Source organism: Limulus polyphemus, unplaced genomic scaffold (assembly GCF_000517525.1).
Source record: "Limulus polyphemus unplaced genomic scaffold, Limulus_polyphemus-2.1.2 Scaffold230, whole genome shotgun sequence".
Lineage (NCBI taxonomy): Eukaryota > Metazoa > Arthropoda > Merostomata > Xiphosura > Limulidae > Limulus > Limulus polyphemus.
This window is the reverse complement of record NW_013665840.1, coordinates 446,941-463,394: the sequence shown is the minus strand read 5'-3', so window position 1 is coordinate 463,394 and position 16,454 is coordinate 446,941. Positions and strand designations below refer to the sequence as shown.

General features: G+C 35.2%; 1 protein-coding gene across 7 annotated transcripts in view; it reads left to right on the top strand.

Annotated features, from left to right (window-relative positions):
- The window catches only part of LOC106478602 (structural maintenance of chromosomes protein 1A-like), a 160,082-nt gene that overhangs the window by 122,289 nt on the left and 21,339 nt on the right, over positions 1-16,454 (top strand). For all 7 annotated transcript variants that reach the window (XM_022382210.1, XM_022382209.1, XM_013939157.2 and 4 more), the window contains one exon: positions 13,655-13,828. In XM_022382210.1, coding sequence (XP_022237918.1) covers positions 13,655-13,828 — 174 coding nt within the window. The remainder of the gene's footprint in view (positions 1-13,654; positions 13,829-16,454) is intronic.

Below are 16,454 nucleotides of genomic sequence, written 5' to 3'. Positions count from 1 at the left end.
CACTAACCTTGATACTCCTACTTATAATGCATACTTACATGCAAATGATTATGCAGCAACCCTCCATCAATAAGATTGTGACACTACCCCTATCGTAACTATCACCCTCTATAATCTTGCAGTCTTACAGTTCAGATGTGTTTTTGGTTGTTTACAGTCTGATTTTTTTGCTTAATTTCCAAACTTTGTAATTTCATTTTTTGGTCGTGTATTTTTTTCTTCCTCTCAACCGTACATTTTTGAATTTGTACAATTTTGAGAATTCTTGTTGGAGTTACACCTGTTTTTTTTTTCCTGTCAACTCCACTTCTCATATATGTGTAATTCAATGTGACTTCTACCTCAGTGGCTGTAACTACTACAACTGATGTGTCTGTCACTTCAATGGCATCTGAGCACATTATCTGCTCAGGATGTAACAGCTGGTTCACCGGGAGTTGGCAGAATTTTTGCAGACTTCTGAGCACCTGGTGATTGTCCTCTTATGCTCTGTACTGCTTTGCCTGTATATGACAATGAGGATTTGAGCTGCCTATTCCTTCCTCCTGCATATGATTTCCAGTTATGTATCAGTTCTATGGAGGTGTCCAGGTCTCCTTTCCTTTTGGTAGACTTACTAAATCAGGTAGGACATGTTTTATCATTACCTCCCATTTCATTTCATTCTATTCCTGTCCTTCTCTGTGATGAACTGTGGGGTCAGTTTTAGGGTTTTTTTTTCCCCCTCAGGTTACTGGGAGTCCTGTGTGTAGTTTTGTGGACCAGTTAAGTTCGATGGTATGTATACCTTGACCTCTACATAATGTGATTGACCCTGTGCTGGCATGTTGTCATTCTGACTTCCCTCCTTAGGCTTACAGAGTGTGGTGTAGCTTGTCCCTCAGTGGAGATCGAACCCCTTAATTTGTTTTTGAGTAGGACAGTTTTGTTTGGTTCCGGGTGATTTTTGGGGGGCATTCCTGGATCTTGGGAGCCCAGGGTTAGGTCAGCCATGTTGCTTAGATTCACTTGGCCTTCTTTCTATCCCACACTCCCTTGTTCCTGTTCCTCCTCTGGTTGGTTCTGGCTTCCTGAATGTTTGCAGTTTGCCATCGGTCTTTGGAGAGCTGTTTTTGAGTCAACTGGCACTCTTGGTGGCTTCAGAGGAGACTGGGATGGTCGTGGCTGGACTCATGTCCCCTCGGTGAGGTGACGTTATGTATATGGACTTCCAATACTAGGATTTTGGGTTCCATTCCACATGGTGAAGCTGCAATCGGCCCAGTGTGGCTTTGCTCTACAATCTATACACATTCTTACTCGATCAGACATGGTACAACAATGTTTTCAACTGCTTTGCCCAAGTTTGGAAATAATTTCTCAAATATCCTTGGGAGCTGAGGTGATTGCATTTGGTCTGATCATTTTTTGACATTCCCTCCTCCTCGGGTTTTCGTTTCCTACCAGAGATTTTAGAAGTTGGTTTGGGATTCACTTTGCAAGGATGCCATTGTCTAGGGAGATCTGTATATTTGGGGTTCTTATTTCCGTCTGTTTGTTGTTCCCTGGAAGCTAATGGACTGGTGCTCTATCATCATTCGGTCAGTTATGACCCATTTATTAGTCCTACATCTCACCATGAGGTCGAAATTAGCCCTTTGTTGGGTTTTCTCTCATGGTTTATGGAGGATGAGGGTGTTGTGTCAGATGCATTCTTCTTCATTAACTACATCCCTGCATTCTGGCTTTCTTCTTTGGGTGCATAGGGGTTGTGTGTTTTCAGTTGGGACTCCTCCATTGGACCTCTGCTCAGCTTCTTCCAATTTCATGGTCCAGGTTTTTGCCTATCTTGTTCTTTTCCAAGGGGAATTTTTTTTCCACCATAGCAAGGATGTTTGGCTTCCTCATAAACCAATCCTGCCTTTCTTCCTCTTTTCTTCAAGGAGTAGAAGCTTGGGGTGGTTGGTTGTTCAAGGTGGAAACGTTTTTCCTCAATTCCTGCAATACTTCGTTCATATTCGGGTGTTGTTTTAGTTTCTACCTAGTAGGGCCCAGTCTTCTCCCATTTTGCACGATGTTCTCTCTCTCGTTTGGGTACGTAACTTCTCAGGAAGCCCTCATCCCTATTGGTCATGTCCTTTGATCCTTCCTTCCTGACCAACTTAGCCTGGTTAGCTGTATTGGGTCAATACCTTTTTGGATGTTCCTCCTCTGGGTCATAATGTTTCCTTTTCTGGGTACTTCCCTTTAAGCTTAGTGTCCTCTCGCCTTTCTATCACTGTGGGCTCCTAGCAGTTCACTGGGCTCTAATTCACTTTCTTCTTGCCTTATAAGAATGGTTGGCAGTAGTGTTTTCTGACTAGTCACCTCTGATGTTAGCCACTAGTACTAGCCTTCATATTCTTGTTCTTGCTTATCATATTCTGGATGCCCTGTATCACGTGGCAAGTCGTTTATCTCTGCCTGGTCAGGGCTCTCCCCATAACAAGGTGCACACTGTTTCATTCCATGGTGGTTTCTTCCATTGTTTATTGCTTGGAATCATTCCCGGTTTCGTGACCATTATCCAATTCCCTTTATGGTAGGATTTGTCAGTAGATTCGCCTGGCTTATTTTTTTCCTTTCTCCAGATTAGTTTTGTTTCTTCTGAGTACTTCTCTTTGTATTCGTCACCTCGTCCTGTCCCTGACTGCTCATTTCCTTCATCTGTTGGAGGACTTATTTACTGCCAGTATGTGTACCACTCCCCATACTTTTACTGCTTATTATCCCCGCCAACTGGATGTTTCTTGTTCCAAGGGATTTCGTCGTCCTCCAGTTGCCATTTTGAGCTCCTCTGTTTCTATGTGAGTGGTAAGTACTCCATTTTCTTTACTGGGGTTTTCTCATATATTTGAATCCCACTCTGTAGCAATTGGTGCCTCACCAGGTATACTTAGTCTTAACTCCACACTGTAAGATCTTTGTTCATATACTGTGCTAAAAGTCTGTGACACTGAGGCTCTTCATACCACAGACCTGACATACAATTCCAGATGCTGCCAGTTGTTGGTTGATCAACTCCATCAATGTTTTCTCTACTTTCAACATACAATATCATAACACATCACCAGGTCATGTTATGCCCTCCATTGAGGTGGTGTGTTCTGCAGGACTGCTCATGGGAATACCTCATGGGATAGCTGCCCATCTCTAATGATCTGTGGCATTTGATGCTCGTTCTGCTACTGATCTTATGTACAATTTCAGATGCCACCAGGTGTTGGATGATGCACTCTCTCAACATGATCATTCTGCTTTTCAAAATAGGGTATTGTAGTCACCCATTGCACTGTCTCTAGTGCTGAGGTCCACTGGACACTCCAATACACTATTTCCCTCCATCATCTAGTGGAGTATAGGAGTCCTTGCCACTTACTATTTCCTAGCTGCTGGAGTGGTGAACCATGAAGGCCTGTCCTCCTGAGTGTGCACAATCCCACCCAGTTGAGAGTAGGGTGGTGACATTATGCCAGTGTAAAGGGTGTGATGCTCTTCCTACTGCAGACCTGATGTTTGATTCCAGATGCTGCCAGGTGTTGGATGTAGCACTCCAGCTGAGGCACTCTCCTTCCTATTATCTGACAGATGCTGATTCTCAGTGGATCTAGTGTTGATTGGAGCCATACCAGCTACATAAGTCCTCACATGTGTTTGGATGGTTACCCTCCTCTTACCGCAGACTGGATTGTAAATTCCCAATGCCACCAGGTTTTGGACTGGAAATACACCACATGCTGCCGTCCACTGGATGTTGGTTCCCAGTGGATCTGGTGTTGCTTGTAGCTGGACAAGACACATGAAGTCCCGTAGGTTTAAGATTGGATACCCTCCTACCACAAACTGACAAAAAAATCCCAATTTCACCAAGTTTTGGATGGAGATAAACACCCACCTGGGCCATCCACCTACCTACCATCTGTCAGCTTCCGTTGAATCTGACGTTTGTTGTGTTGAGAGTGTGCACCTGCAGAGGTAGGTTCTTAGTATGGAAGCTCCTCTTCCCTGGCAGTACCCATTCTTGAGGAGAAAGGTGGAGGACCCTCCTCCTACCACAAAAACTGATGTACTGTTCCAGATGCCTCCAGGTGTTGGTTGAGGTCGAACTCCCCTTTACAGTCTCTCATGGCCTAGCCACCCTACACTGAGGGGACCCATTATTTCTGTAACTTTTCTTGGGGTCACTCCTTATGTTTCTACCCTTTTGACAACACATTACTAACGGGTGAAGAGTATACTTGGCTCAGAAGTGATCCAGTCTCACACAGGTGTGTTGTTTTTTATTTACTTTTCTCACCCAAAGTACATGAGGATAAGTGGAAGTATCAAGGCTAATAATGAGCAAAGATTTGGGCCAATGGAGGGCAGTATAAGTCAAGAAAGTTTTTTGTGAGAGAAGGTAAATATCTATTGGAAATGCGTTTTCAGTTTAGGAAAATGTTAACATTCAGTCAAATAGACCACTAGTTGAGTCAACTTAGCTTGATTGGATGAGCTAAAGAAAGGTGGTGAAAGTCACAGTGAAATGGTGATCACTTTGGAACAAAATGATAGGTGTGTAAAAGGTTTAAAACTCTCTGTTTTCAGAAGGGGCTTCTTCAGAAGTAAAGCAGCTGATAAATAGATGTATAGAATTAATCAGAACATAACTGATAGGCTTACTCAACAAAGTGGATACATCATCCATAATCTGGGATCCATACTAGAGCCTTCTGTTTTTCATGAAGATCTAGCAGATGGGGCTATTAGTGATTTTGCAAATTTATATGAAACCAATAAACTCCCAAAAACTTCAAATGATGCTATTAAAAACATTGAAACTGAAGTGATGCACATGCTTAACAAAAACGGTTTGGTACAAAGAGAATGGCCTAGGTTCAAAGGCACATTGAAAGGCACATATAAAAACTCAAACTGAACTTTTATGTAAATTGGATTATTAAACAGCATGGTGATTAATTTCCTAACATGTCGAAATTGTGTCAAGTAGGTTTTTTATGCTTTTGCGTAACAAGTGTTAATTGTGAAAAAGCCTTTTCTGTACAAAACAGGCTCAAGACAAAATCCTGATACTCTATGAAGGCAGAAAAGATAGACTGTTTAATGAGAATTGTAATGTTAAGACCAGAATTTTCATTGTACAATCCCAGTCCTGTGATTACAATATGGGATAGAAGAAGGGCTAGGCTTTCACACCATACAAACAGAGAAATAAGAAAATTAAAAAGAAATAAATGTGATTTTGTAGGACTTTCCTGAGGCCTAATACACAATAAGATACTATTGACACGTTCAAACTTATAATGTCTTCTTCTGTAGCTTATTCCCATATCTATACGGGGTCGCTATTTTTGACAGCACGTTTCCACTCTCCTCGGTCTTCGTATTCATCCCAACAAGGCCTTTCTCTCTAATATCTCTATCCACGCAATCCTTCCATCTTCTCCTTGGTCTTCCTCTCTTCCTTCTCCCCTCCACCTCCATATCCAAAACCCTCTTGCCTATATAATCATCTTCCCTCCTCATCACGTGCCCATACCACTGCAGACTTCTCTCCTGAACTTTCTTCGATATTTCCACCACTTTAGTTGTTCCTCGAATCCTCTCATTTCTAATCCTATCAAGCCTCATGACTCCACACAAACTTATAATGTAAATTATCCAATTGCTACATAAACAAGCATACAGATACTTGTCCATGATACTGAATTACTGGCCTCCTTTGACAGATACTGATAGAGGCAAAATTTGATCAGTACCATAATGATCATGGCAGAAATTATCTGGAGCACTGCTTTTGACTACATCTCTGTGTAATATATTCATGTTCTGCTATCTGCAATTTTTTGCATTAATGTTTATTGTTCCAATAAAAACATATAGATGGAGATATGCGGCTCTATTGGCTGTCTGTAAATTCAGTAACTCATTCATAAGTATCAAAATTATTTTAAAAGCTGGTTTACATTAATTAAATTTAATTATGCCATAATGATAAACCCATAATGAATATACCACGGGAAAAAGGAAATTTTAAAAGCATATCATGTAATAATTAGAATGAAGTCAAATCAGTATGAATTTTGCCAGTATATGTGCTAGGCTTTCTTAAGTGTCCAATTTGATGTTGCAGTGTTCTGGGGCAAATTTCTTTGAGTACATACTGTACACAAACATATAATAATTTCTAAATGATAGGCAATGGACAGAGCTTTCCAAACATATATAATATCTTGAGTTTGTGTTAAGTTTTCCAGCAAACCAAGGAACAATGGTGGGGTGTTAAAAGTAGCATGTTGCCAGCAGAAAAATTTAATTTCAAAGGAATAACACAAACACAAAAATTTTAAGTATTACCCAAGCCTTTATTGTGATTAATTAGTAAACATTTATGTTTTGAAAATTTGTTATTAGCTGATTATCTCCTTACTTTTTCACATATAAAAATATCCAAAATAATTTGTTGCCATAATCATGTGTTCTCCTTTACGGTTGTATATTTTCAAGACAGTAATTACAAATTTTTGAGTAAATAAAAAGATTAGATCTAAAAATCAATTTGGGAAGTATATAATTTGATTTGATCATACCACAAACACAAGGTATCAAGAGATATTTTCGGTATGTCCACTTGGAGCTTGTAATAAAATTAGTTTTTTTTGAGCACGTGATCTTCTTCGTGCATATATCTAGTGTAGATACTCAAATTATGTCATTTTTTTATATCATTACACACAACAGCCAAAACATTTGTTGTTATCAATAATTGATAGAGTAATAGTAAATTGCATTCTTCAATAAAAATCACTGAACATGAAATTGTGTGAACTTCTTTACGTGTTCTCCATCACTTCAGTTTTGCTTCATAGTGGAATATATAGAATGCATAATGCTTTTCCCACCTCATTTCATTTCCACCATGTGCAGATGATTAGGGTAGAGTGGATTGGAAATGTATTAGTCATTTTCCTGCAAGAAAAGTCTTTGAACACAGGTGTGTATCTCTTTGAATGTATAACTTGCATTCAAATAGTTGAGTAGTGGTTGTTTTAGGTTTAAATGACTGATAAATTACAAAGCAATAATTAGGGACATGGTGAGATGCATGTAAAGGAGTTCACAGAATCACCATTTTAATTCAACTCCTAATATATGCTTTGCACTTCTTAGTATAATGCCACATTATAATAAAAGCTTACGTTTATGATTTGTGGAAATAGTCTAATACAAAATAACTATTCTTATCAGCCCGCTATAGCTGGATTTACTGTAGAAATTCTAATATATAGAGGTAGTATGCATTTCAGTGATGGGTTTCATATTTGTATTTTTAGAATGGATGGTAAACAAAGTCAGCAGTTGAAATATTATCACAGAAAACAGGCAGCAGAAGGGAAACCTTACAATTTGTTTGCTGTTTGCCTTTATATTCTAGGTACAAGATAATCTGGTAAAGGAGAACACATGTGAACAACAGTGGTCATCTTCACCAAGGTGGAAAAATATGACAGTATGTAGCCCGAGTGTTAGATTTTTGGCACAAGGTTTTGCAGTAGTGATATTTTCACAAACTGTATAAATCATACGTATAGGAAAATTTTCGTCAACATTTTCCAGTTGAAAAATGGACACTTAAGAAAGCCTGGCCCATATAGATTATTTGAATTTTACCTTATTTGTAATTTACAGATAAATTGGTCATAAACTGTAAATAGAGTGCTGCGCAAGGCTAATTTTAAACTTTAATGAATTTTATCATATCATTCAAACCTTAAAACATGGGCTTTTTTCCAATTTTATTATTTTAATGTAAATTTCAGTACACCACAGCTATTATATGCCTTTATAATATGTGAAGGTATTCACTACTTTCAGTAACACTTTGGGTTTAGACTATCACATCCCTTGTAGTCTGATATTGTTTTATAATGAACTGATTCACATTTTTACAAATGATACAGGCAGCTGGGAGCATTGCAGATAAGGACTGACCCTGAAGGATAGAACTAGTCTGCACTTTCTTCCTTGGAAATGATGGTGTTGATGATTATAATTTGTGATGTTCACCCTCAAGACAAGCAAGCACTCCTTTGAATGTTTCACACGTTTTCTACTCAATTCTAATGTCCTTCTGTCAATGAATCGACAATGTCATATAGAATGAAGGTGCAAAGAAAATACTGTAAAATATTGTAAAAAAAAGTAAATATAAATTAATATAAAATGGGTTTACAACTGATTACATATGTTAAATAAACATTCTGATTAACAATTTTAAAAATATGTGTCATGATAATCCAGCATAAAATCAAGTTACAACAAAAATTTAATTTCAAGCCTTGATTCAGTTCAATTCATTTTAATAAGAACAAACAAACTTCATGGCCATATATTAGAGTTGCCAGACACCCAATTATTTGTACTGGTATGTTAAAATCAAAACATTAACATGTACTAAGTAAAATAACATGTTTTTATTCATTGGTAGACTAGTATATTTTAATAACACTAAAATCACTTGTACAGTTTACAACATGATTATACTCTGATGCAATTATTTATGACAATGTATGATATTGAGGTTTATGCTTGTCACCACCAAAAATTCTGAGGATGAACCAACAGCTTTAAATTTCTCTTGCAAAAAACAGTGAATTAATCCATCTACTGTTGTTGATAATCTAACATATGAACCTAACCAAGCCATTATGACTTCTCAGGGTTCTAATTATTCTCCGTGAACTGATAGGTCGTGGAATATATGGCAAATGAGAGAAGTTATGTGAATGCAAAGGTGAGAATCTTTTAAACAACAGATCTGAAAAAAAAAATTGACATGTTGTAAGGTGTATCTGGAACGTGGATCTATGTGCAGATACACTTAAATGATACTTTAGATTTCTTTTGAGAAAAATTACAATTTCTTTTCTTCTGCACTAAATCTGTAACATTCATTGCCTATTCTGTAGTATTCTTTATCACTGTATTGACTTCTTGGCAAAGCAAGATTGTTGTCACTATTGTTTTGTTCATTACCCAGTCCTTCCTTGTTTTTCTGTTCATCTGCTTTAAGCTTGTGTCATTCCTTGGCTCATCTATGGCCTTAATTATGACTGTCTAGTATTCTGGACAAAGACTTTCCTTATTTTATAGTGAACTGATAAGGTCAGGTAAAACATTTCACAGTATGTGTACATGTACATCACCTTGGTTTTCAAAAAAAATAATAACCAATCATTTTCAAAACATCCAGTTTAAGTTTTGATTTGTAAATGGTCAAATTTATTTGTAGATACTATAACTATTTAGAGGTAATACTCTAAGCATAAGAAAGCTAAGAAGATCAGATTATCTTTGTATGTTTCATTGAATGTATGTGAGATTAAAAGTTTCTAGTCAGGAAACTTTATACATACATTTGTACATAGATAAATGCCTGACTGCATCTTCATGAAGAGCTTCTACCATATTGTAAATACCTGACATTGATAACTGGTAATAAAAGGTGGAAGTCTGTCACTAGATAAACCCGTTATGGTTTGAAAGCTTCCGTCATGGAATATGACATGGTTTTCCACCCTGTCTTTATCATTTTTCTAAGATTATGCTTATACATTTCTGATGCTTATGCTTAATGTTGGTCATGTTGCTCACATTTATTCACATTGTGTGTGTTTTTGCCCTTTCAATTTCTTAAATTTGCTCTGACTCCCTGTTTTGATGTTAGCTGTAAAACAACAGCAAGCAAAATGTACCATATTCACATAGTAACATCTGTTTATACTGGAAGATATTTTACTTACTCTTTCTCTAACATTGTTCATAGATGCAGTATATTTTTCTTTTACCTTGAAGCCCTTGTGTTTCTTGTGTTGCCTCAATCCTGTCACAACTCTTTTTTTTTATGACTCAGTGTGTAATATTTTTTGCCTCAGTGTAATGTGTGATCATTCCATCTTACTCTGTGATTAGGGATGGTAGTGCTCCTTACGTTTTACACAACTTTTCTTTACAGTATTTTCTCAACATCTTTAAATTTGTTGCCATTGTCACACTTTATGTAACGGAGCAACAGTGTTCAAGGAATATCCCAGCAAATTCCCTTAAGATCATATATCTTGAAAATACTACAAAAGTTTTACATATTAGTGATGCTTTCTGAAAAAAAACAGCATCTGTCCCCATTTTTAACATACCAATTTGCCAATGCCCTCTAACTATTTTTGGGGTAACAGATTTTAAAATCAATTTACTTGTAAACATTGGCTAATGTTTAATATTTTTCTGCAGCACTCCTGCTATACAATCCTCACTTATACTTGTATCTTTAAAGGAAAAAGAGTACATTAGTGTTCAAGCACCACAGCATTTAATTGCTTTCACTACTATATGACTATTAAACTACAACTTGATTTCCTTTGTACAGCAAGTTGTCATGCTGCACATCAGGATTGTGCTTTGATGTGTAATATTACTGTAGAATATATTTCTGTTCTGTAGTTTTTTGTCAATGATCCAATGACCAATTGAACTATTGTGTTGTACTGTTCTCTACTAAAAGCCTTTAAAGTTCTTTGTTTTGGTCTGTAAAGTTGTTCACAAGAAGAGTCAATACCACTTTGATCTGACATGTTTTGGTCTGTAAAGATGTTCACAAGAAGAACCTGTACCACTTTGATCTGACATGTTTTGGTCTGTAAAGATGTTCACAAGAAGAACCAGCACCATTTAGATCTGACATGTTTTGGTCTGTAAAGTTGTTCACAAGAAGAACTAATATCACTTTGATCTGACATGTTTTGATATGTAAAGAGGCTCACAAGTAGAACCAGTACCACTTTGATCTGACATGTTTTGGTCTGTAAAGTTGTTCACAATAAGAACCTGTACCATTTTGATCTGACATGTTTTGGTCTGTAAAGTAGTTCACAAGAATAACCAGTACCACTTTGATCTGACATGTTTTGATATGTAAAGAGGCTCACAATAAGAACCAGTACCACATGTCAGATCAAAGTGATATTAGTTCTTCTTGTGAACAACTTTACAGACCAAAACATGTCAGATCTAAATGGTGCTGGTTCTTCTTGTGAATTACTTTACATACCAAAACATGTCAGATCAAAGTTTTGATATGTAAAGAGGCTCACAAGTAGAACCAGTACCACTTTGATCTGACATGTTTTGGTCTGTACAGTTGTTCACAATAAGAACCTGTACCACTTTGATCTGACATGTTTTGGTCTGTAAAGTAGTTCACAAGAATAACCAGCACCACTTTGATCTGACATGTTTTGGTCTGTAAAGTAGTTCACAAGAAGAACCAGTACCACTTTGATCTGACATGTTTTGGCTTGTTGGGTACCACTTGGATCTAAAATGGATATGACAATGTAGTGCCATAATAACTTCGTTTACATCTTCACATTGACTGTTAGTACCTAAATTATACTTTTAATCCTTGCCAATAGTTACAAGGTCTGCTGAAGTGAAGAAGTACACTTTGATAAACACATAAGTTTAGCCTATATTTACTAGGATCTTTGAAAGACCATGACTCGAGGGCCAGTCTAAGAAGATATTCTGAAACCTCACATATGATTTCCTAGGAATGTTTAAGACAAACATAAGTTCTGAAGGGAACACTTATGAAATATAAAGCATTTGCTCCAACTGAATACTTAAATTTCCCATATCTAACAATTGTGAAGATTCTTTCTTTAGAAAGAATAATACATCTACATCAGTTTTTCAGTACTTGTTTGAAAGGATAGTTTTTAACAAATCCTGTTTTATGTAGGATACCTAAGTGAAACTAGATGTGTATAGACCTTGTGCTCAACTTGACAGTGACTAACACATAGTTACAATAATTTCAATTATTTTATGGCCAAATTGATTAGACTCTGGTGTTTAAAATATCATCACAACTTACTTGTAGTCCTCAAAATAACTATCAGAAGGGAATACAAAGGAGTCATAGGATTGACCCCCATAAGGATCATGTTTGTATAATGTCATCTCATTTTGACCCAATAATATAAATGAGGCTAATTTTCCCCCCAAATTCCCTTTATAACTAAAAGGCAAATACAAAAATCAAGCTCTGGAGCACCAGTTATATGAGGATGGTCTAGGGTTACCTTTGGTTAAAATTTGGTTGAAATCTGGTGAGTAGTTTTCAACAATAACCTACCAGGATGTAAGTTAATTAAAGATACAAGTTTTCAGAATGATTCCTCCTCCAAATTGAACCTCCAGGGGGTGATGGTGGTCATGAGCACAACTTTATATCAGAGCTTCCGAGTTAATAGTAGATTTTGTCAAATGAACACTCTCTATATGCCTAATTCCATAATGAAAAGGGTACTTGTAACTATTAGGCCTACATAAAATATCTCACACTTGTTTAAGTTAAATCTCTCATTACAGAAAATATAACATGATTTATTATCTCAATTTAATTGAGAATAAACATTTACCACATACTAGTACTTGTGAAAAATGAGTTGAAACTCACCATTACACTAAGGTTCTTTCTCTTTATAATGTATGCACTTGTTTCACTTGGGATTTATACATACATACAGAGTGTAGATTACAAGCAGAGAACAAGTGTTGTGGAAAGAGACTGTCACTGGATGCATATCTTAAATAAAACTTTCATTTTCTCATGATAATGGGAATTTCTTGGCTGTCAACATTCAGTAAGTTCCAAATGTAAATGAAGGTGACAACCAACAAAAGTGGTACTCACTGAGAAATCATAGCCACATATATAGGTTGAAAAGAATAATAATAAGCATAACAATACTGGCTTTACTGTACTTATTCAATAGTAATTAATGTAATTTTCAACATTTATTATATAAACCATGGTAAATATAGAATATTTCAACTTTTACAAATACTGGCACTACAAAGCTCTGGTAAGATAGAAAAAAGGCACTGTCTGATCAACACAGGCTCTGGTAGAATGGACAGAAAGTACTGTCAAATCGACACAAGATATGATGGGATAGAGAAAAGGCACTGTCTGATCAACACAGGCTCTGGTAGAATGGACAGAAAGTACTGTCAAATCGACACAAGATTTGATGGGATAGAGAAAAGGTACTGTCTGACTAACTGAAGCTTTTGTAGGATAGAGAAGAAATATTGTTTGATCAACATAAGCTTCTGGAGAAAAGGTACTGTCTCATAAACACGGGTTGTGTTAGAATATAGAAAAGATACTATCTGATCCACACAATTCTGGTTGATCAAAATAGACTCTGGTAGTATAGAAAGAAAGTACTGTCTAGTAAACACAAGCTATTGTAGGGTAGAGAAAAAATATTGTTTTGTCATCATAAGCTTTGGTAGGATAGAAAAAAGGTACTTTCTGATCAACACAAGTTCATGTAGAGTAGACAGTAAGTACTGCTTGACTAACACAGGCTCTGCTAGAGTAGAAAAAAGGTACTTTCTGATAGGATAGAAAGAGTATACATTAAGACGATTCAAGGACTATTTTTATTTATCAAAATGTAGTATATTATAGACAGTTTTAATATTCCAAATGTATTATTTTATCTGTGACTTGAAATGGTGCCAGTTAGATAATGTTATATAAAAGGGTGTTTATGCTTTTTAGCTTGAAGACATTATCATTCCCATGAAGAGAGGAAGTATGAAGGACATTGACCAAGATGCATCACAGCAGGATGAATCTACAGATATCTCTGGGAGTCATAATACACAGAGAATCTATGAAAAGGAAACAAAAATCCAGATTGACTACATTGATTTGGCAGATGAGCTGAAAGATGTTAGTGTTTTCCTAATCACACAGTTTAGATTTAACAATTAAGAATACATTTATGAATCTCTAAATGATAGTATGTTCATTGAGTTTTTTGTTGTTTTTGGCTTGCTAATGTGCTGTTTCTCATAATTTTTATTAAGTAACTCTTTCCCCACAAAAATTGTAGTGAAACCCATGCAGGAATAGATTAGATAATGTTTTTGTTGCATGTTATGTAGAGGCTTTTGAAAACATTGAAAGTACAAAAAATCTGACATTTTTTTGTTTAATCAAAGCCTTGAACAGTGTAAATTCTACCGCCAAAGCTTTTCAAAAGACCTTGAAAATGGTAACTTATAGTAAAGGTGATTAATTGATAAATTACTGACCTTCACTAGCATAAGAAAAACTTACACATGATTTTAAGAATCGAGTGTATAATTAAACACCCCACTAATTATGACAGCACATAGTGTGACCATTGTTAATCTCACAGATATCTGTAATTTAAGCTGTTCACAATGTTCAAGCTTTGCCCAAACAGTTTTGTGAGAAAAAAGTTTCCAAATCAATGTTTGGGGATAAGATAGTCTTGAACTGTAAGCTTTGAGAGACAAGGGCAATTAAACTGCTGTCATCAGAATTTAGTTGAAACTACCATCCTTGAATAATGAATAGATACATTGAAAAGCCAATAATACCAGTTTTTTTTTTAATCTGGTTTGTTTTACCAAAAAACTGTAAAAAAACAGCTTGTATGCAAAATTAGTTCAAGAGTCTAAGAGTTTCAAATTAATTCATTTCAGTTTTTAATATTTTACATGTGATTCTCAGAGGGGGAAGAGAACCCAGCACTTACATTAAGAAAGTTATTATTTTTAATCACTGAGAAAATCCAAAATCATTTTGGAGTATTTCACTGAGTATTTATATTTATCAGACATTATCTTACAAACATGTAAAAGTGTGCTCAGGTTATATTGTGGGGCTGTCAAGTAGTTTTTTTAAATCGCAGCAGAGGTGTTATGTAATTATAAGATCATTTAAGCTATGTTCTTTAACTTATATGCTTTTTTAGAAACATTTTGCTGATGATTTTCTTACATTTTGTTAAAATTAAATGTTTATAAAACCAAAACTTTCTTCTAAAAAACAGTTTGATTGTATGTAAATAATTACTTGTGCAACAGGTAAAAAAATCAAAAGTAATAATCTGATTGTATGTAAAGTTATCAGATGGTCCACTTGTTCAACAGGTAAAGTAATAATTCTGTGTGTATGACAGAAGGGGGGGAGGTCATAGTGGGCATTTCATGACTTATTTTACAGAATTACATTCAAAATTAAATTATTAAACAAGTTTATTATCAATATGTGTTGACAAACTCACCATCAAAACACAATTTGTATTTCATGTTTTAATATTATATAAGTTTTAATTTCAAAATGAAATATTTGAATAAATTTGTATTCTTCAATTCTCTGTATCACGTGACAATACTTCTCTTTGAATTCCCATTTTAGATTTTCTTGCTACCCTTATATGATGTGAGTTTGACACAAATTGCTCACTTATAGTATAGATATTAATAAGCCATAATTTAAATTTAGAGCCTCCAAGCTTCCTGCTTTACAAGACAGTCAAACTCATATTCCATACTCCTCCTATTACACCCTATTTTTCAAAAAACTTCTTGTAATTCTTTCTGATACTTGCTATTGGATTATTTATAACCAATGAAAAGAGAAGATTTTGCTTGAACAAATTTCTTTTTGATGCTAGTTCAATTGTGTGCCAGGTTTGGAAATATTTTGCTTCAGTTTCCTTGTAGGGTTTGTCTCAACCACTTAACATAATTTCTAACCCATTTTATATAAGTTATTTATAAAGCCAGTTAGATTATTGTAGTTTTAGGAAATTCTATTTTTTGTGCTTGATAATACTTTGTGTTCTAGATTGTGTAACTGTAATCAAATTATATTTTTAAACACTAACATCATAACAAAAAAGTAGGCTTACAGTGTTTCATCTTCCAATGGCAAAAAGACAAGAGTTTTTAAATGTGAGTACTAAATTTCTTGTTTCTTTATGTATATTTTTTAACTATTGTTATTAAAAGTAGCTAAAACATAAAAATCAGAAACTTAATAGGTTAGCTCGAAAAACTTAAATGAAAAAAAAATTTACACATGATTGTAATTCGATGCAACTTGCTTTTAATTTAGTCATATGTTTACATAAAGGAGTCAGGCTGTCATAAGTAGCTTTTCTGAGAGGGTCTAAGTGCAATTATAAAGCAATAAAGTTAAATGAATCAAGATTTAAAAGGTGATTAGCTTTGGCTGTAAAAGTAAATAGTTTATAATTGTCTATTACAATATGCAGTCATTCAAGAAAGTAAAAAAAAAGAAGGTGGTAATATAAATTTATTTTCAATTTTTCAACTTTTTATCTTACCCTACAGTGCTGATGTTGCTATAGTTAGTATTGAGGTAAAGATAATTACAGATAAAATATAAAGTTTTACTGAAATGAACTTTTGATATTGATATTCATTTAGGAGGTTCAAGAGGTTATGCAAACAAAATATGAAAACTGTGATATAAAAATAAGTATTTTTATTTTTAGCATGAAAATTACATTGTACTC